The sequence below is a fragment of the Erigeron canadensis genome, chromosome 7 (assembly GCF_010389155.1).
Source record: "Erigeron canadensis isolate Cc75 chromosome 7, C_canadensis_v1, whole genome shotgun sequence".
Classification (NCBI taxonomy): domain Eukaryota; kingdom Viridiplantae; phylum Streptophyta; class Magnoliopsida; order Asterales; family Asteraceae; genus Erigeron; species Erigeron canadensis.
The window spans coordinates 27,137,044-27,164,784 of NC_057767.1; the positions used below are offsets into that span (position 1 = coordinate 27,137,044).

Genomic DNA, 27,741 nt, shown 5'->3' on the forward strand with positions numbered 1-27,741 from the left:
CTCCACGTAATACGCGAGATAAACATGATAAAATTTCAAAATACCATAATTAGTAGTTTAAGATTAGACAAAACAAAAAACGTGATTATTTCGATTTTGACGGATCAATATGTTGTTAAACACTTAAATAATGATAATTAGTTCTGCACTATGTTAGTTTTGTGGACTTTTAATGCATCAAAATGATGTTTTTTAAGTGTTCTCGTCGTTCTTATTTTAAGACTGTTCTCACCGGAGTGTTATCCTATATATATATATATATATATATATATATAGGCTTCCCATCCAATAAGAACACATTAAAAATGGGAACAAATAAGAACAGATCTTATCCATACATAAATTAGATCGACGGTTGAGACTTTTTGATATTTTATTTTAATATTAAAATAGCTAAAAGGGTACACTTGGAATTAAACTTATAGTACCACACGTATTTTTTTTTACCCTCTTCCCCAAGTATCCCAACTTTATCTTATTTCCAGACATTCATTCAAATATCTCTCTCTATCAAAAACTTTATCTTCTCCCAAAATTCTATTTTAATTTTCTCTCTTTCCAACTAACACAAATACAACAATACAAATAAAAATCCACAACAAACAATGATTTTGATTTACGGTCACACATCCTGGATTTTGATTAGTGATGCATCCTACAAATCCAGTTTTAATGATGATGCTTCGAATACGACATCGAGTCACTGATTATTTCTTTTTTTTCTGTGAATCGAAAAGCTGAAAAAATAAAAAAAACTAAAAGGATTTTTAACCAGAATGAACAAGTGCATCCGTGGCTTGGAGGTTTGATTTCTTGAATCTACTCTCTGGACATTATATTGAAAATAGCATCCATAAAAAATATTCTTAGATTGTTGCTCATGGTTTTTCATTTGATGTATTGATGGTTATCCATGCAATTCTTTATTTTTTATGGATGCATATGCATCCATTCCTTTTTATGATTGTGTTTCCAATTTGTATGCATCCAAGTTCCTTGTATATAAATTATATCGATTGATGTTCTTTTGTTTAATCATCTATATATGGTATGTATTTTTTGTGCATCCAATTAAGTTCCAAGTTATTTGTGTTTTCACTTTTTTGTGCATCCAAATTGTATGGATGCAATAATGCATATCGCACCCAAGTATAATTTTGTGCATCCATTTCAATGATTCTCAAAACTTAATGAAATGGTAATCAAATTAAAGAGTATCAAACTCTGAGTTTAATGATGTATTTTATTAAAATTCAAATGCTTTCATTTGTATGATATGTTGAATCTAAAATATCTGGGGTAAAAGTTTTGACAGATTCGTGGTAGAGGAAAGAGAAAAAGAAAAAGGACGAAAATTACTATTGTATCCCTGGTTCGTACTGGTTCTCATTTTAATCCTGTTTGTACGAGAAAGTTACCCTATATATATATAGGGGAAAGATAATTTGAGACCAACTAAAAAAAGTCCAAAAAAGGACCATTGATTTTCGTAACTTACACACCACCATTATCATCTACTACGATATACAAGACTTTTTTGTAAAAACACTAAGACTTTCCGGCGACGGGCCCACCAAAAAATCATGTGTAAGTTAACTTAAAGTTAACTTAGTAGATGGTGATGGTGTACAAAAATCAATGGTCCTAGTTGGTTCTAAAATAAGAGGTGGTCTCAAAATATCTCACTCATATATATATGTATATATATAGGGGAGTCATCCAATGAGAACCAAATTTAAATAAGTACAAATAATAACCAATAGAAAACTTCCATATCACTAAGTATTAAAAAGGATAACTTAGACAATTTTATAATTCTTTTAATTTATATTGTTAATCAAACAGTTATTTTCTCACCAACAAAACAAACCATAATTCAGTTCTCACTTTACAATTTGCACTACGTAACCATACATGTTGGCATCCAATCATATTAAATTATTTAATTTGTAGTTCATCAAAACTAGTACCACACGTTTTTTTGGTTTCTATCCAATATTACTTAACGATCTTTTTCTTTGCTAGTTACTTAATTTAACATCCTCATTTGTTTATTTTAGACTTTTTTTTAATCCATGTTTTTATGCATTCGATATATTTATATGCATCTAAATAAGATTAATTTATATGCATCTAAGTCATGTTAATTACTTATACATTTAAATTATCTTTTATGCATCCAAGTCATGGTAATTATTATTGCATCCAAATCATGTTAGTTTTTATGTATCAAATTTATTTGTATGCATCCAGATAAGATTAATATATATGCATCCAATTCATGTTATTTATTTTTGCAATTAAATTATCTTTCATGTATCCAAGTCATGTCAAATCTTTGGCATCCAAATTATTTTTTATGCATCCATGTCGTATTAGTTTTTATGCATCCAAGTGATTCTTATATTCAAGTTTTCTATTCCTTATAGTCTTATACATTGATTTTTCGTAAAACATGGCTTCCCGAAAATCATATATAGAGAATCTTCTATTAATATACATTAATAAATGTGAGATTGATTATTTAACTTTAATTATCTTTTTTCTTTAACATCTATTGTGGTACATACGTGGTTTGAAACCACTAACTTGGTAATTGCTTTTTTTTATAAATACCAAAACATGTGGAGATAGAAGTTCATGCATTGTGTATAATATCTCAAAAATACCCACTTTCATCTTGGCCTTTCAATTTTGTCATCTAACAGTTACAAACTGTTCTCACTGTTCTTATTTTTAATTTGTTCTTACTGGAAAGCTACCATATATATATATATATATTAGAGTAAATTACACTTTTTATCCCTAAAGTTGGAACGTTTTGCATTTTTCATTCGTTAAGTGAAAAAATTACAATTTTGACCTTAAACTTGGCATAATTTTGCAATCGACGTCCCTTGACCATATGACGTTAAGTTTCAACCGTTAAGTCCCACACGTGCAAAACACGTAAGGGACTAAAAGTGCAAAAGGTGACTAGTTCAGGGATGAAAACTGAAATGTACTTTATATATTATCATCATCTTCATCTTCTCCGGCTGAGTGGCCGAAAAATTCGCCGGAAAACTTAAAATGCCGATATCTCACTCGTTTCCTCGAATTAGACCGTGAAACCACCACCAAACTTCTCAAAATTAATTTCCGCACTAATCATTACCAAAAGATTTCAGATTCAACACTTGCCGGAAAACTCAAAATACTGTGGTCGGGCGCCCCTCCCCGCCCCTATATAGCTGCGCCCATATTCTATCTATAGAGGTTATGATGTTTACCAGTAATAAAAATAATGATATCTTCAAAATTTCAAAATAACGTATGTTTGAGTGTTTGACTGTAAAAGGATATAAAATAAGAAGAGTCTTTAAGGAAAAAAGGAAGAAATTTCGTTGGAATATTTACATTTTATAAGGATGTCACTTTCAATTGACGTTGAACTTGTTGATGCGAAGACTCAAGACGAAAGAATAAAAAGGAAAAATAAATAATATTATGTTAGCCACCATTAAATTTGGAAAAGGTTTCACTTTATTAGAAAAAAAAACAACAAAAAACTATTGTGTTATGTACTTGGGTACCATCTATATAGGTTATAGTAAAAAATAAAACAAGTATTAAAATAAAGCAATACGTTTTTCTTCATTGAAAATCACCATGCATCATAAAAATTATCGTGCATCAATAGATATACTTGTGTTTTGTGATTTTCATGAATCAATTTTATCATGATCTAAAAGTCTTATTTATTTTAATTTAATACTTGTTTTGTAACAACCAAACTTTATGCATATAAGTAAAGATCTTAAATGAAATATTTTTATAAGAACATACGTGTATATATAAATCCACGTTGAAACAAAATTAGATTTTTAGTGACGTTTTGTGTTAGGCATCGTAGCTACCATAATTATATGTTGATATTCTCTCTGTTTTCATATTGAGATGGTAGTATCGAATGCATATTCCATCATATAACAAAATAGAATCAATCATTATCATAAAAACATAATTTTAAATGAACTTAAATACATTAGAGGCGGATTCAAAAATTAAATTTGTTTTAGGGGAAAAAAAACTTGAGGATGAGTGATGAACATCACAAAAGCCATTAAATAACATAAAAAGGCTGTAAAACAGCAACGAAATAGTCTCAAAATAACCTCAATCTGACATAAAATTATGATCATTAACAACATACAACCTAAAAACAGGAGCAAAAATTAGCTTGCAACAACAAAAATTAGCTCGAAACAGTACAAACAGCTTAAAAAACTGTTGATAAACAATTGTAATTAATAGATTACACTTATGAGATAGGATATTTGCTTACCTTATATAAAGTAGAGTGTGTATAAAATCAAGGTTGGACCATTGGATGACATTATTCTCTTGAATGATGTTCATCATCAATTCATCAGGAAGATAATCTTAATCAAGTAATTTGTATTTACAATATTTGCTCGTCTTTTTGTTCTACGTGTTTTAACTTTTCTGTTTTTATATGCTATATAGGTGATTTTTATTGTTGATGATGAAATTCTAATTGAAAAAATTAAGCAGCACAAAAAAAAAAAAATCAAGGTCAAAACCGAATGTATCAAATCTTTGATGAAGATGGTGAATAAAATGTTGTGATGTTATTTCTTTCATCATTCTTCAATACGTATTTGGGTTTAGTTATTCTACTATCTATATTTTGAGATATAGTAATTTTAGGGGGTCTTTCGTTTGACATTTTGTCTATCTTTATAGATGTAATAAACTTTTTTTTCTTCATCATGTTGTATATACTATAATATTGCCATACTTAAACATGTAGCGAAAGATTTGTATACGTGTATATCATACATGTGATATTGAAACTGAACCCACTGAATATGGAAACTAATTTTTTATGTTTATAGATCATATATTTTAGTGTGATTAGTTAACTAACAATGTATTACAAAAACTGCTTCTAAGTGTTCATAAGTTATCGTAATGTAACACTTGAATTTTATGGGATTGAAATATAGTGGCTAAATGTATTGTAAGATTAAGTTAAAATATATTTTAGTGTGGTTATGTTAGAGTTCATATTAACAATGAATTATATTTGTTTGAATTGTTTTATTATGTTAAACGTTAAGTAAATGCTGTAAATATTTTTTTTATTGTTGATGAAAGATATATAAGATATATATGGTATACGTTATAAATGTTGTCTTATTTGGTGTATCCGAGCAACGCACGAGTATTGTTCTAGTTTTGATTGTATTAGATTAATCTTTCTTCTTATTAGATTTGCTTGTGCTAAATGAGGGCATTGAAATTTTGAGCCGAGGGGAACTTTAACAATTCTTAGGCTTTGACACATAATTTTACATTAGCATAACAAATTTTTTGACAGCCCATAGGGGGCTTTACCCCCCATTATTACTATACTACATCCACCCGTGGTTAACACAATTAAAACTCTGTTGAGCTCGATCGAAGTGTTGATTTACATCAATCCTTATTTGAAATTATTTAATTTAGCGTAATTTCATTACTTCTCCAACATTGGACATATTGAACCTTTTCATCATCTATTAAAATGTCCTCCTCACGCCTCTGCTTGTCAACCATAACCTTCATATATTGTTTAAGCACTAGTGAGGTTTTTTTTTTTTTTTTTTTTTTTTTCTTTTTTTTTTTCGAATGGCAACAAAAATGTAATATTGATAATAACCTCTAGCAAGGAACTAGATTAAGAAAAGTAACAAGGTACAAAATCTAAATCTAAAAAAATACAATAATTTACGCATCCTAAAAGTTAAACAAAAAACTTTAACTTTAAAATTATTGGTATGCGCGTTGTGCAATCTTATTGTAACATGTTGACGTATTTGTGGGTTCATATATCTCAAGCCAAACTCAATCCATTTAATTATCGTGTCTAAAGTTTGAACCAAAATCTAACCCATTTAATAAAGAGGTTTGTCATGTCGATCTCATATCGTGAGTCGTGTCGCGTATGATGTAGAAAACTGCCACTTCTATTATAGTTACTAATTTAATCAGATTCTCACTTGCATTTTCTTAAAAAGGTTTGAAACAAATTCAAGAAGTTTGTGAAGATGGAAAATACAACAAAAGATTTGAATGCCATTATGGCCGCCTTCAAGCTATATCGGAAAATAAATATCTTTGGAGCGTGATGGGTCATTTTGGTTGTTGCACCCATGGTCTATGACATATGACAATTAAAAATATAATCTATATTTGCATAAAAATAGTCATAGACCAAGAAATAAGGTATTTAAAAAACTCATACACCAAGCGGTACGACTTATATTTATGAGCCTCACACTTAACTACTCAGCGAAGCAACTAGATATTGAATTGTGGAATCTCTCATAAATCAAAAAAAGGTGAAATTAGCTCTCAAAATTAGATTAGATGACGATATAGAGTTTCCCTCAAGATTTTTAGAAAGTAAATTTTGAGCAACTGTCATTGTATTTATCTAACTTTGTTTTTGTTATTTGTTCACTCGTTGGTTTTTCAGGGCTTGTCCCGTTAGACCAAGGGGACATGTGAGTTAGGAGTCCGACTTGTGATTTCTATAATTAATCGAAGTATTACCCTCCTAATGACCCTTATTTTTAATAAACGATTATTTTTGATGTGCAATTTGCTATACAAATTAATCATAGAATTAATGATTAAAAATGTTTCGAAAGAGATAGAGAAAAATTCGTAACTAGAAACTATTTTCACCAACTACGGTTCATTTTTATAAATGTTGCCTTCTAAGATATCATATATTCTTTTGATTGCAAAAAAGAAAAGAGCTAACACCAAAAAACATAACTTAGAAATTTTTAATAGGTCCATCAAGATATCGCAAATTCGCAAAGGGATTAAATAGTTCTAGTAGGATGATTTGGAAGATTAAAAGATCAAAGCTAATCTTCATAACAACGTTTGGTTGCGAAGATGAGTGCTAAACGGGGAAAGAAACGAAACATTGAGAACTACTCGTATAACTTATAAAAAGCCATGAGCCCATGAATAAGCAAAGGCCCGTTTAGGATCAATTGGACTCAGTAGTCAGACCCATATTTTTCGAGCGGCTTTTTCAAAAAGTAGACATTTTATAAATGAAAAATACATGATAATTTACAAAAGAAACCAAATAATTTCTTTTATGGGAAAAGGTTAGGTAAAACATGTAGTACCTATCTTAGATAAAGCAGGGGAGTATTATGTAAAATTCAGGGGAGGTTATGTAAAATTCAGGGGCTATGTTATCAAATTCAAAGGTTTAATTTGTAACATTTTTTAAAATGACAATACCCAAACTTAGGTAAAGTCTGTAGTACAGATCATTTTCTCTTCTTTTATATGATGATACTTTTTTTAAGGGAAATGTGATAAATGGTTAACATCTTTTTTCTTTTTAAAAATAAAAATATTTATTGGTAAGTTGTAAAAATATATGTCTAAAAATCTTTGAAATGTAGATACATATTAAGAAACACTAAAACATACTAAGCTATTAGACCATTATTGAAGGTAAGTAAAGAGGAAAGGTAAAGTGAGAAGGTGAAGTGGGTAAAATGGTTTAAGGGTTTGGGTTATTGGGTGAAAAGAGTAAATGAGAAAAATGTGAATGTGTACACTTAAGGTAGTGTGGGTTCATTTTTTTTTGGTTTATATTATTTATTTTATTTTGATTGGATATTGTGATGTATTGTCGGTATATTAAAGTATTATAGGTAAATTTAAAGGTGAATGGTTAAAGAAAAAAAATGGCAATGGTGTTGAGTAGGTAAAACTGTCTTGTCATGTAAAAATATAGATAAAAGAGATGAACAGTCAGTGTTGAGTAGGTGAAACTGACTTCCGATATAAAAATATAAATGAAAGAGATAAATGGTTAAGAATGATTTTATACGCATGACAATTTTAAAGATTTTGGATTGTACCTTTGATCATCCCTTTTCTTCACTTTAAAGACACCGTTGGCAAAGTTTTTTTTTTGTTTTTTTTTGTTTTTGTTTTGTTTTTGTTTTGACGTACCAGTTTCTTTTATTCGGTTAAAATCGTGGATTTTAAACTTATTACTATACAAAACTAATGTTCACTCCGAACAAATAATAGTAAAAGTACGGTCAAGCGTTATATTATAAGTGAAAGAATAGATTATAGACTTGTAGTTGTGGCTATCAAAGATGTACAAAGTACCGTACTCAGACATATCTTGCGCCGTATTTTGCTGTTTAATAACATGACTCTTGAATGCTCCACTGCCCACAATTAATTTCCTAGAAGGAATTTTATAACCAACAATTTGAAAATGAATCATGTGAGTTGAATCATATGGCTGAAATCTTTAACTCTAAATACAGATATCAAAAGTTCGAGTTTAATGTCTAACTAAGCTGAATATGGTATTAGGACTTATTTCCGTAAAAGATGACATTGGATATTACTTTTTTTTTTTTTTTTTATAACAATTTAACAATGATTCCAACCTAATTAGTTAAGTCATAAGGTTTTCTCTTTAAATGTAAGTTGATGACGCATTCTGGAGACTTTTACTTTTATGAGGCATATATACCCGATCAAAGCAATGTAGCTTACAATGAATGGTATCAACTTAATTTGTATGTAGATTAGAGTTGATTCGAAACAGGGCGTAAAAAAAAGTAACCAACAATTTAACCCCATTTGATGCTAAAAGGTATTATTTTTGAGACATTTAATAGAGTGAGTCCGACTCGATAACACTTACTAGGGGGGGAGGAGTGGCAGCGGCATGGCCGCCGGGTTGAGCAACCCGTTGAAGGAACATCGCCGCCATCCCTGCGGCTTGAAGGCGGGTTGAATGTGGGCGGGATTAAAGCCAGCCTAGGGCTGGGAATTTTTGAACGTTAAAAGGAGCGTGGGGAAGTGGGGTCCAGGTGGTTTTGATCGTTTGAATGATTAAAAAAAATAAAAAAAATTCCCCTACTCTTTACCTATATATAGACTTCATTTTTAACAAAAAAAATCACCAAACAAAAACATATCTTCACACATTTTCACCAAAAAAAACACCACTTTACTAAAAAAAAAATGGATTCCTCTTCCTCATTTTCTTCATTTTGTGTTCCACCGGACTTAGATGATTCTTCTACGGGGAGAACTTTTGAGTTTTTTAAACAAGTGTACGCCGAGCTTGAAGATACCGGCACCTCTTCTGACATTCGTAAGTATATTGATCGAGACCGAGAAGAAGCTCACACGATACTAATGCGTGACTACTTCGTTGAAGACTCAAAGTTTGACGAACCATTTTTTCGTCATCGTTTTCGCATGAGCAAGAGGTTGTTTTTGAAGATTGTTGGTGATATTGAAGCTAGATTTACTTACTTTCAAGAGGGGTACGACGCACGGGATAAAAAAAGTTGCACCGCTATTCAAAAGTGCACATCGGCAATCAAGCAACTGTCTATGGGTGAACCTTCAGACGTGTATGATGAGTATTTATGTATGGCTGCCCGAACGGGACGCGAGAGCATGAAGTACTTTTGTGATGCGGTCACCAATTTATATCAAAAGGAGTTCTTACGTAGGCCGACATCTCATGACATTGCTCTCATTACACAAGCTCATGAAGAAAGACACCACATTCCAGGAATGCCTGGTAGTCTCGACTGTACACACATCGAATGGAGGATGTGCCCTAAACACTTAAAAGGGCAATACAAGAGGGTTGATCACAAGGTACCTATTATTATGATTGAATGTATTGCTTCCTATGACTTGTGGATTTGGTATTCGTTTTTCGGTCCTGCTGGATCGAACAACGATGTCAACGTTTTGGTGCAGTCGTCATTGTTTCAAAACGAGTGTAATAAATTCGCGCCAGACAGTTCATTCACCGTAAATGGACGAGATTACAAACGTGATTACTACCTTACTGATGGAATCTATCCTAGGTGGGCTGCGTTTGTTAAAGCTTATCCGCATCCAGTGGAACAAGATGAAAAGAAATTTAAAAGACTACAAGAGGCTGCAAGAAAGGATGTTGAGCGGGTGTTTGGTGTTCTCAAGGGAAAATGAAAGATTTTGGACCATCCCCTCCGGCTTTGGACTAAAGAGAAGATCGGAAAAGTCGTCGCGTGTACAATACTACACAACATGATCATAAAAGACAACGGACGGACAATATCACCGGTTCATATTATGGATCCATCGGTGCCAAGAGTTTATAACCCGGAAGCAAACCGGGAGTTACAGGACGAGGACGTGCATCACCGACTCCGATATGATCTCACGGTGCATATATCGGCTTTAGACTTATCATACCTTGACGATCTAGCGATGCAGCCACCATCAGTTGCGAGTTTGATTTAGTTGTCCTTATTATTATGTAGAATTTAAATTTATAATATGTTGTTATTTACTTTTTAATTATGTTTATGTAATGTTTAGGTTTTTTTAATGAAATATTTTAGTTTTATTAAAAAAGAAGTAAATGTTTTGATTAAATTAAATGAAAAAGAAATAAATAAAATTTAGGAAGATTTGAGAAGGTGATGAAAGTCATTGAAAATGGTTGAAAGAGTTGGTTGGAAAGATTAAAAATGAAAATTGAGTTTGAGATATTTGATTGATGGAATTTGAGAGGAATAGAAAATTTCACAACACCACTCCTCTCTCGCTTACACACGCTGGTTGGAGATTAAAGTCAACCTTATAAGTGAAAAATCCTTAGTTTGTGCTTATCACAAAAAGCACATGATGTACCCACACATATGCCGTATAATGTTATGCCGTAACGTGGCTGTTGCTCTTGCCAACCCATCCCACTTTAATTAATGCTCTTTCACCACCTCCATCTACATTAATTCAATCCATTTCTTTACATCATGTGCTAACCTATGAGTTTACTTCAATGTTTGACTTCATTAATCAAATTAAACCACATATAAGATTAAGGACAATCTAGTCATTAGCAAAGGATACGTACGTATTTCGTAATCTCACAAACATTTAATCAATATAAATAATGTAAATGGTGATAGGCACAAATACTTATATATATATATGGTGAAAACTAGGCGGGGTGGTATTTCAACCGTACTCCTTTTGTACTTGATTTGTTGGGACTACAATCGAAAATGTCTTTCTTGCCTTCTTTATTCTTTCTTTTCATGGTCTTTTGTTATATATCTTCACAAACCTTTGTTGTTGTTGCTGCTGCTGCCAAGCCTCGAGTTCCTATTCGTGATGGTATGCTGATTTAAATGTTTTGCGTTGTCGTTTATTTTATGTAGCTTAATCGAATTTTTATAATTTCCCTATACAATGTTATCGCTATATATGCCATGTGTAGATCGGCGCTTAGAACTACGTTGTCAAACTTTTGGGAATGCAAAAATTGCAATCATAACCATCTATTGTGTCGTCAATGAGACGTGAATAGAGATGTACCACTATCACTAACCAATTCCAATTCAGCTATGCTAATATCTGTTTCTTGGAAATACATTGTCATAGGTGTGATTGAAGCTTGTTGATCTACAAATTAAAGATTATGTACATCTTGTTTTCTTATAGTTAGTGCAAAATTTTGATCTTCTAGTACATTGTTTTTCTATAGGACTACTTCCGAATGGCAATTTTGAGCAAAGTCCAAAACCATCCAATCTCAAGATAACATTGATCATAGGAAGATACTCTTTGCCCAATTGGGAAATTAAGGGCATAGTTGAGTATGTCTCAGGAGGGCCACAACCAGGTGGATTCTACTTTGCGATTCCTCGTGGAACGCATGCGGCAAGGCTTGGGAACGAAGCTTCTATATCACAATACGTGAATGTTGAGGTAGGGTCAACCTACTCTCTCACATTTTCGGCTACAAGAACTTGTGCTCAAGACGAAAAGCTTATGATTCATGTGGATAATATACATGACGAGCTTCCCATCCAAACACTTTATAGTACAGATGGAGGGGACACTTACGCTTATGCTTTTAAAGCTATTAAGAGCACAATGAAAGTTACATTCCGTAATCGTGGGGTCCAAGAGGACCCCACTTGTGGTCCGCTCTTAGATGCCATCGCAATAAAAAAGATGGCACCTTTGAAATACGTTGCAGGTATTATATCTTTCTTAGGTTTATCAAGCATGTTTCACTATAAATGTCGTTTGTTTTGTCTAGGTATGAAAGCATAATTGACATAGACATACAGATAAACCACTTATAGGATCCACAAGACCACAATGCTTAATGTATCCATATGTAATGGACTCAAATGTCTGGTTTGCAATAGAGAGTCAATATCCATACATCTTTACTCCTTTATAAAACTGACGTTTTTCTTTTTTAATATCTCTAATAAGTACTTGGGTTTTTCTAACATTTGTTTACAAGACACATGTTTAAAAGCATTAAGTGAATTTAATATTTCCTAAACTGTAAGATGATAAAATTTGTACTTCATTAATGTCTAAAAAATAAAAAAATTATTTATCTTTATCCATAAAATTTTTTAGTTCATTTAATGCTTTTAAACGTGTGTCTTGTAGGTACCTGTTAAAATATAATTAAATTGCTTGTAATAATCCATTTATGTCAATGAATGCAGGTAATTTGGTGAAAAATGGTGACTTTGAAACCGGTCCATACGTCTTCAAGAACTACTCAACAGGAGTCCTCCTCCTCCCAAAAATACACGACATAATATCCCCACTTCCCGGTTGGATCATTGAATCTCTCAAACCGGTTAAATATGTAGACTCGAAGCACTTCCAAGTGCCATCAGGGTTATCCGGCATTGAGTTAGTTGGAGGCCGAGAAACAGCCATTGCACAAATCATACGAACCATTCCTAACAAATTCTATAGGCTAACATTTGTTATAGGCGACGCAAAGAATGGTTGCCATGGCTCAATGATGGTTGAGGCCTTTGCCGCTAAGGAAACGCTAAAATTGAAACATGAGTCTCAAGGAAAGGGTGAGTTCAAAACAGGAGTTCTCAAATTCAAGGCAATATCAAATCGAACCCGACTCACATTTTATAGTGCCTTTTATCACACAAAGCTTCATGATTATGGTCATTTTTGTGGACCTGTTTTAGATGATGTTAAGGTTTGGTTTTACTAGGTCTAAAGGTCTATATTTGCCAATAAAAATAAGTAAAGAACAATAAATCTAATGTGATGTCGTGATGATAAGAGAATTGTACATTTCATATGTAGAGTGTGTATGTATACTTCTCTAATTTGAGTTTATATAATATGAAGAATGTTTGAAGATAATCCATCTACGTTTTTTTTTTCCTTTTCACGATACAAGTTACTACAGAATAACTAGATAATCAGGACTGAACTCTCAACTAATTAAGCCAAGCTTAAACTCGACAACACAGAGAAAAACAATAGATCAATTCACATTTTATCATTCCCTAGTCAACTCGAATACTTAGTTTAGTTTCCATAATATGTAGGAACAGAAATAGAATTTAAAATTTTTATGTTAATATAACATGAAAAATAGGAATATTCAAATTCCATTTCATCAAACTTCCTTATATTTTAGGAACCAAACAGCCCATTAATGTACTAAAAGTTATCTAACCGTTAGTTAAACTTTGTGTATCATCATTTTTAAATACAGTTCTTCACGACCATTCAAATTGACTAACTTCACAACGTGCTTTTATTAAATAGCACGTGAATAACAGAGTGACAACACTTTGAAATCTACATAAAGCAACTTCCATACAATTATAGATAAGCAGAAGTGACTATTATTTTATCATATCAATTACAAACAATCAGGGATCAATGGCAAAGTTCATTAAATTCAATCATTAAAAAGTGATGAGAATCACCATAACCAATGAACACTCACTATATAGCCTTGTTGAACCCAAAGCAAATTAGACCCCCAACACACGCATTTTGCTCCTAGTTTTGTGTCACTTTAACGTGGTTTGTCCCTTCTTTTAAGTTTCCATACGTTAATGTTTCACTTATATAATAAGATTTACTACTTGTGACATTCGACATAAACAAAAATGGCTTTGTTAACATCTCTTATCTTTCTTTGCATCTTCTCATACTCTCAAGCTACTACTCCATATCTTGACGGTAATTAAGTTTACTTTTAACTTTTTAGTATAGCGTTTGTGCGTGTACTCAATTAACTTCAGCTTAAATAAGATATGCATAGATTCTATTGTTTGTTTGTGTGTGAAAAAACTTATGATATATTGTATGTATTTGGTTATATTTTTACTGACATGACAGCCATATAAGTTAATATGAAAGGAAAAAAAAAACAAACAATTAATGAATATACAGTATAAATTGGAAAGATTGTTACAAAAAGTAGTTTGATAAAATATTATAGATTCTAGGTAGCTTAGATACAATTTCAAGCACATAAAACACACAGATACTCTAGATAGCCTGCAGTCCCTATAGGATATGGGTGGTACTAAACTCCACCCATAATTAGTACTTTTTAGTATATTGCAAAACCTTTGGTTTGTATAGTAACAACTCTTTTTAATCTATTGATTTGTTCCTAATATAGGACTACTTGCAAATGGTAACTTTGAACAAGCACCAGAACCATCAAACCTTCAGAAAACAGTGATCATAGGAAAGTATTCACTGCCAAAATGGGAAATCTCCGGTTTGGTGGAATACGTTTCTGGTGGACCACAGCCAGGTGGGTTCTACTTTGCGATCCCTCGTGGAGCCCATGCGGCAAGGCTAGGGAACGAGGCATCAATATCACAAGTGATTGATGTGAAGGTTGGGTCAACCTACTCACTCACATTTGCTGCAACAAGAACTTGTGCTCAAGATGAGGTGCTAAGAGTCTCGGCTTCTGGTCGGTCTGGTGACCTTCCGATTCAAACTCTGTATAGTACTGATGGAGGAGACACTTATGCTTTTGCATTCAAGGCAAGTTATAAGAGAGTAAAGGTTGTTTTCCACAATCCTGGTGTTCAAGAGGACCCTGCTTGTGGACCTCTATTGGATGCCATTGCAATCAAAGAAATGCTGGCTCTAAGATACACTAAAGGTAATATATATACTAATAATATGTATGTATACACTTCTTGTCTTCATTCTCGGGGTAAAAATCTCATCTTTCTAGAGAACTTACAAAAATTCTCATGAGATTTACATATATCCCAGATCCTACATGCATGGTTCAAAGTTAGAAACTTTTTAGCTATGCATAGATATAATAAAAAATGATGTGAGTGTAACATCATGATGTTAACATCATCTAGCATTTTCCCATAATATTATTGGAAAATGACGAGTTTTACAGAAACTATTCAATGTTAGTCAAAGTCTACTGCATGTATCCATCTTATTATGGGATTGTTCAATAAACCCCAAAGTCTATAATCTGTTTTGCATTCACAAATGCAGAAAACTTGGTGAAGAATGGTGGTTTCGAGATTGGACCTCATGTGTTCAAGAACTTCTCAACAGGAGTCCTCCTGCTTCCCAAACTACATGACATAATATCACCACTTCCCGGGTGGATCATTGAGTCGCTGAAACCAGCAAAATACATAGACTCGAGACACTTTCAAGTTCCACACGGGCTAGCAGCCGTTGAGTTGGTTGGCGGGAGAGAAACTGCTATCGCGCAAATCATTCGCACCATCCCCAAGAAGTTGTACAAACTATCATTCACTATTGGAGACGCAAAGAATGGCTGCCATGGATCTATGATGGTTGAGGCTTTTGCAGCAAAGGAAACTCTAAAAGTAAAATTTGAATCTGTAGGAAATGGAGGATTTAAAACTGCAAGCTTCAAGTTTCAAGCTGTTTCGGCTAGAACAAGAATCACATTCTATAGTGCTTTTTATCATACAAAGCTTAATGACTATGGTCACTTTTGTGGCCCTGTCCTAGATGATGTCAAGGTTTTGCCTATTTCTCACTAAATGTGCAAAATATAATTGAGCAACGAGAGAAAAAATCAAAGGATGTTTCTTCTTGGAGTTAGATTAGAACTAAGTAGCACATGTAAACCATATATAAGAAATCATGAATTGTATTGGATTGGTTTTCAACGTTTTTACTTGATTAAATTTGTGCTAAATAAATTTAAATTGTTTCTGAATGCAATGGACGATTCATGGCTACCTTGATTAGAAGATCTTTAATCACTATATGTCTTACTACAATTGGATCATGTACTCTAAGTGATGAAACCTACTTTCAATAGCTTCCTCATTTAGTATTTGTGAATTCTTAATTGATTGATCACTAAATCACGTCTATAATGATGACTCTGATAAAATCTCCGTATGAGGGAATGAGTAAATGGGGCAAAAGATTTATCGGCAGCTCCCTCTTGGCAGTGGAGACAGGGCCACTATGTGCCTCTAAATCCAAGAGTAATGTGTTGCGCATAAGATATGTAGATGTTGAACAACTAGGTAAGACTTCATTTCATAAAGTCGTGTTTGGGATAGTTAAAATTTGACTAAGTGATTGACAGTGTTTGTTTGAAGTTGATAAGTATGGGTTAAAGAAGCCCCAAGAAACTAAGGATTTTCCAAACCTACCTAATACATGACCGATAAGTGTGGGTTAAACAAAACCATACTTATCATGATTTGGTTACAACAGAAACATCTTAACCACATACATGATCAATATGTTCCAGTAAGGGTTTATTTTATTTTTATATATGTCATAAAACAAATGACTTATAGGCTATTCTTTTAAAGAGTAGTGTTAGTTGTGCTAGGGAAAATCACAGATGCTACATCAATGTCATATCATTTCCTCTCTCTCAACACTAAAAGTAACCCTGTTGTGGTTCATTTCCACCCCGGACAATCGTGAACCACATTTTTATTTTTACACTACCTAAACATAACACTAAAGGTAAAGCTGAACAATAAACAAAACCTTGCATAATCACACCATGAGCATCATTCACCTCACAAAAGTAGTGTGCCACCCTAGGCAAACCATCATGGTGAGGTATTCCAGGCCACCTCAGGGTTCATACCAGATGCTCTTAGGGGTGCAACAGCAGTCAGTTGTCTAGTTCTTGCCATATATATGTAGTCAGAATTTAATTATGTATGTTCATTTAATAAAAGAAACTTTTTGCTGGTAAAAACCAACTGAAATTTTTATTTGGCATTGATAAAGTACTAATAAACAGTAAAGTAGAATCCAGATAGAATTTGATCATCTGATCATACAATGCAAGATTTTATGGAGTTTTGACTTAAAGTTGCAGCACAAAATTACTCCTTTAACAGCAACAATAAAAAAGAAAAGCAAACCAGCACCTTATGTGGGCATTTTAAAGACTGCAGCTTGATATGTTCAAGATTCGGCCTGAGACTTGACAATGAAATTTTGACGACTGATTGGGTTCATGACCACAGGTGGTCCAGCAGTGCGAGGCCATGCCTGGAACTTCTTGTCAGTCTCTTCCCACCATGCCTTGTTTGAAACCGTAGATGGCGTAGTACCTATTCAAACATGTAAATAACATATTAAACCTATGCTTAGGAACATTTTGAAAAGATGACTCTTTTAAAAGTGTGTATAATTCTTGCCTCCGAAAATCTTTTTGTCAGCAATAATATAGTCACAACCGAATGCAAGCACAAATGCTCCTGCAAGAGCACCAACAATCTTTCCTGCTGTCATATTTTAAACTGAAACATGAAAGAAAACATTACCAACAATTAGACACCAATCATCGATTAATCAGTAGGTTAAACATGATTCAGCCAACTAGGCCAGCATCCAAAAACATTTCCAGCAATTAGACACCGATCATAGATTAATCAGTAGGTTAAACACGATTCGCCCAACTAGACCAGGATTGAGATTTTGATCCTCGCTAAAATCACATCCGTGTCTTACTCAAATTATTTTGGTCTATACTAATATCTGTTTTACTTGTAGCCTAATGCTCATCTGAAATTAAAAAGCACTTCACAAATCACGTGAATTTGTGATTTTAGCCCTAATATTGGCAAATTAAGACTTTGGCAGTCATGTACTATACATCTTAACATGAACTACTTAATGCATCTGCTGAAGATATTACATATATCAATAACTGCATACAACTGCATAAAGATTTAACTTGCAATCAGACACAATATATGTAAAAATGTATATTCGTTGATTTGTCAATCCTGGTCAAAAGTATATATTATTTGTATTTTCTTTTTCCCTTGGCAATGGTACCCGTGTGTAAACATCGGCCCCATTTAATAGGAATGATAAGAAGAGCTTACTAAAGTGTGTTCACTCAAAGACAAATTCTTGTAAAAAACAACTTGAAATTTTGAAAACGCATTTAGTCATTCCATGTTTGAAATGGAAAACATTCCCCATGTCCTAAATCAAATGTCCACCGTTCCACTTTAATTGTCCCGGATAATTGTCTACTTTCAAATGTAATAATATTTTACCGTTTCACCGTATTATACATTCACAAACTAGATTTATAAATACGTTACAAAGGAAATGTAAAAATGTCATTTACAATAAGCAATATTTAATGCATTTGCTAAACTTTGTGTCCACTGTACATTTGTTTTGAGACGGACCGACGAAGAGAGCTGTTGAAAATCATAAAAATGAGTTTTCAAAACAGTTTAAATTAATAAAAATCGACAAAACACATTTTCCGTGTTTTTCATAAAAAATTTTCCGAAAACAATCGCCTCCTTTTTTCTACAACTAAACCACCTAAACATGCCCTAGGCGGTTCTAATACTAGCATCGCTGTAAAACTCGCTAATCAATACTCAACCAGCTGGGACCTTGCAGCGAGTAATCGGCCTAGGCAGAGAGTACTCGTATCCTAAATTTACGTATATATTCCAAAATTATATCTAAAAGTATTTTGCCCGAGTTTCGAGCGGGTTAGTTGGTTCTTGTCGGTGTTGACCAATTTTTCAAATACCTAATTTTTCTATCCTCGTGGATTTTGTGAGACAGAAAAACCCTACCTCTATTCCAATCAAATATCATGATATCATTGCAGAGTGTGTATATATATATATATATATATATTGGGAAAAATTAAAGTTTATACCTCTTGGTGTAGATCGTAAAAGAAGTAGAAATGAGACGCAACGAAAAATAACAGCGAAATGAAGATCTGGAGGGGTTGAAATTGGAGATATAAACCTAGATTAGTTTTTTCAGTTACGCCCTTTGTTTATTTGTATGTTGTTAATATGCACTTTGTGTTTCTTTTGTTTCATTAGATATCCCCAAATCATTAAATTGGTCGTGTTTTAAAATGTCATAAGGATGAAAAAAAGAACTCAAACTCGTTTATCTGAGTCAAAGACTCGGCCCCACTAATCCGAATATGAAAAACTTCATAAGCGAACATGTTTTTATGATTTTATCCTAATTCGACATCATTATATCCATGATAATTTTAATAAATTTGCAACCTACAAAATTTTGTGCGCGTTTGGTTCACAGATTTTTTTTTTTTTGAAGGAATGAAATATATCAAAGTAATTAGAATTTGAAGGAATGTTTTTGCATTTATGAAAATTCAAGTGACATCGCCAAGGAATAGAAATTTCATCAAATGATAGAATGTTTATATTCCTACGAAATGTGATTCCTCTTTCTTTGAAAGACCAAACGTTATAAGGATTGGAATTTAATTTCAATTCCATCAAATTCTATCAAATTTTGAGAACCAAACGCGACCTAAGGTTATACTATTCATCAACCCGAGTACCATTTTGGTTCCTTCTTTCATATCTATTATGTTAAACATTATATCACAATGTGCAGTTTTGGTGTGCTTGTAGGAATGATAATTTGACCACGGATGCCACTTATTTGATACGAGAATATTTGAGAAATAGAAATAACCGTAATGAGGAAGGTTAACGTTTGGAATTGTCCATAGAGAAAGGTGACGAGTTTCAATAATTTCTTAAGAAAGGTCTATTTTTATTATGTTTTTATATTTTAATGAAGATCAGATTGAAATATCAATACTAAGTTAGCTAAAAGAAATCAACTCCAACGGATTTTAATCATAATTTAATATTTTAACAAGTGAATTAATTAATAAAATTACAACAAGACATTATTTCTTTCGAATCCAAAAAATGGACAAAAAGATAGTTTTCACCCGACTTGGCTCAATTTGACCCTGATCATATCTACAGATAACCCAACTCGCCTATTATGCCACCAGCTAGAGGTATTGGTTCGACTCTTACACTTGGATATTGTCTAGTAAACTACCATGGGTGTATTTACAAGATTAATGCAATACTCATGCTATTTGCATTTTCATCTACATCAAGAAATATATCTCAAAGCCATTAGAAATGACTTCAAATCTTCTCAAGACTGAAAAAGGATAAGACACGACTTGTTTATATTAGCTACAATCTCAATTTACACTTACCTTGAAGAAAGAAGGTCAAAAACTTTTACAACAAAAGAGCCGAAAAGAACAACTCACATTGCTCAAACCTCATAACATACAATCCAAGAATAAAATCATGTCATGGTTTTAATAAATTAAGATCGAGCTGCTCGTAAGAAGTTATCGTACGGATTTGCTGCCGGTAGCCTAAATGAAGATGCGTCCTGGCCGGGTTTACTTGCAGCAGGTGCACTTTGTTCCATATAAGGATTGCCACCCTGCTAAGGGAAGAAAGAGAGATGGATGAGGTCGGATCAAATTGTTCACAAAAAAAGAAATTCCTTTTTTTTTAAGATTCTAATACCCTTGAATGGACAATGTAGATTGTCCATTTTCTAAATTAACAAGCTACTTAAATTGATACTTTGTAGCAGAATAAAACCAATAGATATGCAAGCACATAGAAAACATATATATTTTATATATTTATATCTCTTGTTCAAAGTTGATACTTTAAAGAAGAAAGATACCGATTGGACTCCAACGTTTTGGTACACAGCCTTATGTTGCATGCCCATGACATTGGACATTTTTGTTTGCTTTCCCACTCCAAGCTCCTCAAAGTGATTAGTCATTTCCAAGAATGACATATTGTGTGCATTGCATACTGACATTCTACCAACTTGTTGTGCCGATTCCATAACCTGCACACAATTAGAAATTAGAAATACACACTACTTTGAATACAGAACTTTTACGTCATTATTTTTGCGAGTGTAGTAAAAGTATTTTCATAATTAACTTTGCATCAAGACAGAACACTTACAGATTCTAACAACTGATCAACACTTAAGAGGTCGGACATTTCAAGTGCCATTTCAGAATTTGGTTTGGTCATGTCATCATCGAGTGAAAAGAGTGGAGAAACCTGGAGAAAATCAACATCAAATATGTAGAAGATTGAGTGAATTAGAAGTTCAAAAATCACACACACACACATATAGTATTTAAGAGCACTTACGTCATCTTTCTGGTGACCCTTATTTAGTAATGTACTTATTGACCCATAGCCTATTGGGCACACATCATCAGGGACAAATTTATGCAACAACTCCTCCTCTATGCTGATTATTTCAGACTGCGCAAGTACAAAATTTGTGTCAAAATGAGCAAAAACAAATGATATGTATAACTTGATCCAAAGGAGTATAATAGGCAAAAATGAGCACTTTGGAAATTGGATGGGTTGGGTAACAGGTCAAATTAGGAAATTACTAAATTGGTTCAAAAGGGTCATGTGCATCAGGCTGGGTCGACCTGCTAATCGATTTCTGTTATAGCTTAATACTCCATATATATTAAGGTGTTAACTTTGACTAATATTAAAATCAAATTTAATATGTTCTTTAGGAGGTTGAAGACAACTGATACACTTTGAGCAACTTCCACCCAATTTTAGGCAAGTAGATGGGTTGACATTGCCCCAAGTGGACGAGTGATTGGAGTGAGGATGGATGGACATTGCCGCATTTAGACAAGGGTGATTAGAGTAAAGATGAGTTAATAAAAATATTTCTTCAAAAATTACAAGATAATTATTTGACAAGTTTACCCCTATGACGGTTTCCAAGTGTTTCACAACTGCAGCAGCCAGTGCTGACTGGTCTTGTGTGGGCTTTATTTCCAAAAGGGAACTCAAGGCAGCTCTATTGTCCTCTTTAGAACCATAACCACTATTGGTATGATCTGAACCAGATGCAACAACAGTCAACTTACAATCATCAACCAAACACAAGTATGGATCAACCTGCCACCATAACAAATTATAAGCTATGATACGATATTTCCGTTAAAAGGAAAACAGGAAAATAATCTTAATAGAGCCCAGAAAAAAAAGTCACATACAATCTTATTAGCAAGTGCAGCCTTAGCAAGCGGAACAAGAGGGACAATGCCAAAGGCTTTCCCGGAAATGATTATCATAGAGGTTGCCAATGTATAAAGAGATCTGCGACGTGATGGTGGAAGTGAGCCTGAAAATACCATGCAAATAGATTCTCAGTGTGCTTTTATAAATTTAATTACCATCTGTGTATAATACGGAGTAATGTAGTATGCATGTTGACCTCCTTCAGTAAGAGAAATATTTAGCAAAGAAAACGCCAGCTGGAAACTTCGAATTAGAGCCTCACGACTAGAGTTCTGCACAATATGGCAAAAGAATAATAGAATCACAAAAAGATTTACATAGCATAAATGCACACCTCTTCAAAGATATGCTTATTATATGCATCCGGAGGATAGGGGTTCATTAATCTCCTTGGTTAGGTACAACGTGATCGGAAAATGGGTGGGTTGGGTAATGAAGCGGGTAACTTCTGTATGATCCGAAACTGGTCATAGAATTTTGTAATTTTAATATATAATTAGTGACAAATATGACTACAAATATGTAGTAATTCAACAATAATCTAGTTTGTGAATAACATGATTTAAGAGGTTAGATGCATCAAATACGCACTTTGAAATACGTTTTTAGCTAAAATCTTTTTTCTTTACTTTAACATAACCTTGAATGACTCCATAATTTAAACGTGTTGAAATTGCCACCCCGACAACACACCATCAGTCAACACTTCCTTATATTACATCTACCATAATTCCTTATATTTCATCAAACATGATTGAACCATTGAATACCTTTCCTCGAGAAAATAACAACACCAGGCTATATGTGTGAGAAATTGCTTCATAATTTTCAGGTGTGTTATCAGGTGAGATAGACTGTGCCCATATTGAGGATAGGAGGAGGGATATTTGGTTAGTGCTGAGCCTAAGTGTAACCGCCTCCTGAAGCATAAAGAGAAAGACATTTAAACATGATACGAAAGGAACAAAGAAAAAGTCATCCAACGAAGAACTTACATTATCCTTTTTTCCAGCTGGAGACACTGGAATTTTTATGCTATATGTTCGGCTATAAGTGGACTTGATTCTGTTTATCACCCCACCATTATTGGGTTTCGGTTCCCCTTCATTATGAGCTTTTTCTTTAATGAAAGTAGACTTGTCTCTTTTCATCTTCTGAAAGAGGGCAGCTGAGGAAGAAAATGCAGAAACGTTTCTTGACAGCGATCGTGGAATATCTTTGAGATCAATGACTATATCTGGAGTTGGTTGAGGATAAACAGAAGATGGCACAAGAACCACAGAGAAGATACGATGAGCTCCAATTCGAGTTTCATTGTCTGGATGAACCATAGCAGGAAGCAACTGATGAAATAGTGCTTCAGGAAATGCCTAGGGTAGGAAAGTCAAGAATTAAACATTAGTAAGTAACTACAAGAGAAAAATAACTGAAAACATTATTAATCTCATGTAAAGCTATCAAAATTATATAGTTTGTGTGTTCTTGCCTTATTGTTGTATGCCATATGTGGCAATGAGGCTATAACTTGAGCAGTACGGTAAACAGCAGCAACTGTAGTTTGTGCTATAGCTTTAATGCTTGAGATGTTTTCCAACATGGAAGCCATGATGTCAAAAATGGGGCTAGCATCACCCACCTGATTTATCAAGAGAGACTATTTATAAGCAATATAAACTAAAGGAGAATTACAACAGAATGTGGAAAGGTCAACCCATTTACTTAGGAATGGGTTGATTCGGGCTGTGTTTTACGAGTAATCTTTAATGGATGAACGCTCAAAAGAATATAGAACGAAATAGGTAAAGAGAAAAAGGTCAAATGGTTCATACGGCGTTGAAAGTCAACAAAACTGTTATTTTACGTATAAATTCTCTTGAGTGTTGAATCATTTTCATTTAAACATACATATATAGAAATGATACATCCTGGTAAAAACATCTGACATACTAACTATTTATTACTGAAAACTGGATCAAACGTGTTATGCATCAAACCTAACCCTATTAGTTACGACCCATATCAAAAATCTAAATGTTTGAGCCATTACCCAACCCACCTAAAATGCCCATTTTGCAAGCTCTAAACTAAGATGACAAGGTTCTTGGAGACCTTTGAGGATAACTCCACAAGGCACCCATCAACTGCTTCTTGAAACTTTTTGTTCCAACTGATCACGTCATCTCCAAGGCCTGCATCAGTTAGTGAATGGTGGAATGTTTTTCTCAAATGTCTGAGAATATCATTTATAGCACCAACTATTGCAAAAGATGGCCTGATCTTTGTCTCTCGTGCAAGTGCGGTGGTAACCTCTAGAATGTCAAGCTGCATGTTAGGCTTTCTAAGGACATTTTTGTGATCAAGATGCTTGACTAACACAGCCAGCAGAAAATGTGTAATTTCTCCTGAAAATTAGAAGAGGAATATTAGTCAGTCGATTGACCACTACCAAAACCTAATCGATAGTCACTTATATATGGCACATCCAAAATCACAATAAGGAAATAACACTGAACAAATTATGAAATTGAAGTACCTGATTCATCTATAATGGTCTGCATGTCCTTGAGTACCGGGAATGCAACCCCACGTGAAGAAGGCCATAAATTCTCATTATCAAAACAACGAAACAACGATTCAAGAATTCGCCGCATGGTTGTAGCTTCTTTGGCCAACTTAGCCATGTTATGAAGGCACACACGAGACCAAAAGCAAGGGCTATTAGCATCTTCCCTGCATTAACGATTGTAATATTATTATCTGTAACACATATAATTTGAAGTCGACAATACAGTTTTTGGAGCAGGAATTTACGGTGTCACTATTATTTCACCCTTCTCATTAACAACTGATCTCCATGACGGAACCTTCATTAAAGCATTTGGAGAGATATTACGCTCATCTTTAAGCACTTCCTGTACCCATCGATTCTGGTTGAGATTATTTGAATCCTTCCCAAAAGCTCTATAATTTTCCAATACCACGGATATAATCTATGAGATGGAAATGAAGTCAGTCATTAGTATGGTTTTAACTTGTATATTTTCTGTACCGATTAAGAAGTCATTCTCTCAAAAAAATAGATGAAACTATGCTTACGTTGTCAAACTCAGGTGACATATAAGAATATCTACCCATGAACCAAACCTACGAAACAGGGTTACATCAGAAAAGATAGCAAATACATAATGAAATATTTCATATCTTTATTATGAAATATGAAGAAAAAAAGGTAGATGGGAAGAATCAATATACCATTGAAGAAAGAGCTTGCAGCCCAGCGGAACGTAGTGGCTCCACTCTCTCATCATCCCCAACTTCTTGAGCTAGTTGACAAAGTTTAGGGATAAATCTTTCCAAGTTAAACATATAAGTCGCATCTTTCTGCAGATCACGACAGGTTAAGGATATAGAAACTGAAAGTATAGTCATGAATATAAATAAAAAAAGAGAAGCTCCAAACCTGACTATTTACGAAGTCAAATAGTGTTTGGCATCCTATAATTTGCATTTCATCTTGTCGTGTCTCATCCAACAAAGTATGCATGATAGTTAGCAAACTACTAGCAAAAAGGGGCCTGGCCATGGAAAAAAAAACAGGATTACATAATATATATACATAAAACTGAAGAACTGGATGAGCATAATAGGAATGAGCTCACATTTGGTCCTTGCATGAAAACAATAGCTTTCGGTATATACACATGACAATTCTTGCACCTCGAAAGTTTTGATTTCTTAATTCCTTGTAACAGCGTTGCTCAAGGGTGGCTGTGATCTGGACACAGTATTGAAAGTTAACAAAAGAACATTTACCAAAGAGCCTTTAGTCTAGCAGTATTTTCGGTGTCTTAAGTCCTAACAACCAAGAGGTTCTGATTTGGGTCAAAATGTGTGAATAATAATGTGGTGTGTGAATATTTGCATTTCAAGCGATGCAAGTTATAATATTTTGAAAATATTGAAGGATCAGAATAAAGCCACATCAATTTGAGCATTAATAACGCGTCATTTACATCAAAAGCAAAAAAAAATACCTTAGGTATCCGTAAAGGGTTTCTTGCAGCATATTCACATAGTTTGCCAATCTTCCGATCATTTGGTTCCTCATCCTATATTAAAATCCAAAACAGAACATGTTAAGAAGCATGGTGGAATGCATTCCTCACAAGAAGACACAGTTCTTTTATGAAAATCGAGAAACAAATAAAGTTAACTAAAAACTTTAGTTTCAACCCGTAAACAAGAATATATCTATATTTTTTTAACAGCTAAATATTACACCAAATCTACTCCTACTCCAAAAACTACCCCAAATATGTCTATGCGAAGGTTTGAAGATTGGTCTTCTCCACAAGAGGCATAAACCTCTACAAAGTAGGCTAACCCCACATCAGCCGTAAACAAGAAATTAATAAACCAACAAAGTTTCTGTCTCATGATACAAATTACAGAATCAATAATGCAATGCTAATAACATACACGTATTATAATCTGAAGAAAAATTGTAAAGCACTAACCAGTGAATTAGGAAATATATCGGAGATCAGCTTCTTGTACCTCTTAACTGGCTGCCTAGACCTTGTTCTTAAACCAGGGCAGAAGCAACAAAGGCTACCACATGCCGGCAAAACTTGCCTTGATATCACCCCGGAAACAACACTCATTTTCAAAGTTAAAGAAAATAATAACAATTTCCTTCCCAAATTATTCTAGAATTGTTTGTTTATTGAACAGCTTCCTTCCCTTCCAAACCACGATATTCTCGTAATTCAAGAAGGGAAGAAAAGCTATGGAACAAAAAGAGGGGTACTTCTTAAATTGCCCCACCAGCCTGCAATACAAAAAGAGAAGATCTGAATCAACAAATCAGATTCACATCATAAACAAAAGAAGAAAAAGAAAACATAAAAAAGATTCATGATTTACGTCAGAAAACATAATTCAATCAAATGTGTGATTGAATTATGTAACCTGACATTAACAGATTTGTTTTTTGTTCATTTTATTACCTTCGAGTCAAAGCCTATACAGAGAGAGGCTAGGCAAGAAGGCTGGTTAACAGAATAAGGAAAAGGTTAAAGAATGTCAACAATGGTGTACCAAATCTCCAAAATTTGCTCCACCATTCCTCTTATGTGTTTTCTCCTCAAACCATTCCTCAATTTTCTCCCTCTCTCTCTTCTTTGCATTTTATTTTTCACCCTATATAATATTGATAGCAATTTCATACTCACAAGATTATATTGTAATATATACTTAAGACATGTACGAAATATCTGAGAGGGATTTATTCTAATTGCATTTTTGTATAACCGTCTTAACCTGTTACATGTGTTGAGCCGGTTTTGGTTCAAGTTCAATTTGCAATTTGAAATGGGCTCAACCAAATGTTTTTCACTTTTTCAGAAAATGCACTTCA

The 27,741-nt window shown here is 33.5% G+C and overlaps 5 protein-coding genes across 8 annotated transcripts; 3 read left to right on the forward strand and 2 right to left on the reverse strand.

The window, feature by feature from the left end:
• Nucleotides 1-9,258: 9,258 nt before the first annotated feature.
• On the forward strand, nucleotides 9,259-10,071 carry LOC122609196. The gene has a single exon (XM_043782254.1). It carries the CDS (start codon nucleotides 9,259-9,261, stop codon nucleotides 10,069-10,071), a length of 813 nt encoding a protein of 270 aa, XP_043638189.1.
• Nucleotides 10,072-11,132: 1,061 nt separating this feature from the next.
• Nucleotides 11,133-13,120, forward strand: LOC122609197. Its single transcript, XM_043782255.1, has 3 exons — nucleotides 11,133-11,244; nucleotides 11,615-12,112; nucleotides 12,603-13,120. Exons 1-3 carry the CDS (start codon nucleotides 11,133-11,135, stop codon nucleotides 13,118-13,120), a joined length of 1,128 nt encoding a protein of 375 aa, XP_043638190.1.
• Nucleotides 13,121-13,771: 651 nt separating this feature from the next.
• LOC122608300 lies at nucleotides 13,772-15,961 on the forward strand. The gene is made up of 3 exons (XM_043781389.1): nucleotides 13,772-14,109; nucleotides 14,558-15,055; nucleotides 15,415-15,961. The coding sequence occupies exons 1-3, from the start codon at nucleotides 14,037-14,039 to the stop codon at nucleotides 15,936-15,938; spliced, it is 1,095 nt and encodes a 364-aa protein (XP_043637324.1). The 5' UTR covers nucleotides 13,772-14,036; the 3' UTR covers nucleotides 15,939-15,961.
• A 1,144-nt stretch (nucleotides 15,962-17,105) lies between these two features.
• On the reverse strand, nucleotides 17,106-19,184 carry LOC122607993. Its single transcript, XM_043781075.1, has 3 exons — nucleotides 19,079-19,184; nucleotides 17,580-17,681; nucleotides 17,106-17,492 (listed from the first exon to the last, which is right to left on the reverse strand). Exons 2-3 carry the CDS (start codon nucleotides 17,671-17,673, stop codon nucleotides 17,344-17,346), a joined length of 243 nt encoding a protein of 80 aa, XP_043637010.1. The 5' UTR covers nucleotides 17,674-17,681; nucleotides 19,079-19,184; the 3' UTR covers nucleotides 17,106-17,343.
• A 1,190-nt stretch (nucleotides 19,185-20,374) lies between these two features.
• Nucleotides 20,375-27,004, reverse strand: LOC122608310 (protein SEMI-ROLLED LEAF 2-like). 4 transcript variants are annotated; one of them, XM_043781404.1, is made up of 19 exons: nucleotides 26,840-27,004; nucleotides 26,357-26,431; nucleotides 25,982-26,097; nucleotides 25,783-25,897; nucleotides 25,575-25,703; nucleotides 25,419-25,466; nucleotides 25,134-25,312; nucleotides 24,856-25,052; nucleotides 24,432-24,724; nucleotides 23,809-23,958; nucleotides 23,318-23,692; nucleotides 23,093-23,242; nucleotides 22,519-22,594; nucleotides 22,298-22,425; nucleotides 22,005-22,199; nucleotides 21,414-21,530; nucleotides 21,219-21,320; nucleotides 20,923-21,096; nucleotides 20,375-20,673 (listed from the first exon to the last, which is right to left on the reverse strand). In XM_043781404.1, exons 1-19 carry the CDS (start codon nucleotides 26,984-26,986, stop codon nucleotides 20,548-20,550), a joined length of 2,892 nt encoding a protein of 963 aa, XP_043637339.1. In that variant the 5' UTR covers nucleotides 26,987-27,004; the 3' UTR covers nucleotides 20,375-20,547. The 4 variants fall into 4 exon arrangements, with proteins under 4 accessions (XP_043637339.1, XP_043637336.1, XP_043637335.1 ...); XM_043781401.1 differs by having other exon boundaries at nucleotides 20,375-20,670; nucleotides 21,219-21,530; XM_043781400.1 differs by having other exon boundaries at nucleotides 21,219-21,530.
• Between the last annotated feature and the right edge of the window lie 737 nt (nucleotides 27,005-27,741).

Excerpts from the sequence above, each read along its gene's own strand:
- LOC122607993 (XM_043781075.1), bottom strand. The coding sequence starts at position 17,673 with ATGACAGCAGGAAAGATTGTTGGTGCTCTTGCAGGAGCATTTGTGCTT. Across the intron at positions 17,493-17,579 it reads TGACAAAAAGATTTTCGGAG|GTACTACGCCATCTACGGTT; the intron begins GCAAGAATTATA and ends ATGTTTGAATAG.
- LOC122609196 (XM_043782254.1), top strand. The coding sequence starts at position 9,259 with ATGCGTGACTACTTCGTTGAAGACTCAAAGTTTGACGAACCATTTTTT.
- LOC122608300 (XM_043781389.1), top strand. The coding sequence starts at position 14,037 with ATGGCTTTGTTAACATCTCTTATCTTTCTTTGCATCTTCTCATACTCT. Across the intron at positions 14,110-14,557 it reads TACTACTCCATATCTTGACG|GACTACTTGCAAATGGTAAC; the intron begins GTAATTAAGTTT and ends TTCCTAATATAG. Across the intron at positions 15,056-15,414 it reads GGCTCTAAGATACACTAAAG|AAAACTTGGTGAAGAATGGT; the intron begins GTAATATATATA and ends TCACAAATGCAG.
- LOC122609197 (XM_043782255.1), top strand. The coding sequence starts at position 11,133 with ATGTCTTTCTTGCCTTCTTTATTCTTTCTTTTCATGGTCTTTTGTTAT. Across the intron at positions 11,245-11,614 it reads TCGAGTTCCTATTCGTGATG|GACTACTTCCGAATGGCAAT; the intron begins GTATGCTGATTT and ends GTTTTTCTATAG. Across the intron at positions 12,113-12,602 it reads ACCTTTGAAATACGTTGCAG|GTAATTTGGTGAAAAATGGT; the intron begins GTATTATATCTT and ends CAATGAATGCAG.
- LOC122608310 (XM_043781400.1), bottom strand. The coding sequence starts at position 26,986 with ATGAGTGTTGTTTCCGGGGTGATATCAAGGCAAGTTTTGCCGGCATGT. Across the intron at positions 26,098-26,356 it reads ACCCTTTACGGATACCTAAG|ATCACAGCCACCCTTGAGCA; the intron begins GTATTTTTTTTT and ends TACTGTGTCCAG. Across the intron at positions 22,595-23,092 it reads TGTTATTTTCTCGAGGAAAG|AACTCTAGTCGTGAGGCTCT; the intron begins GTATTCAATGGT and ends CATATTGTGCAG.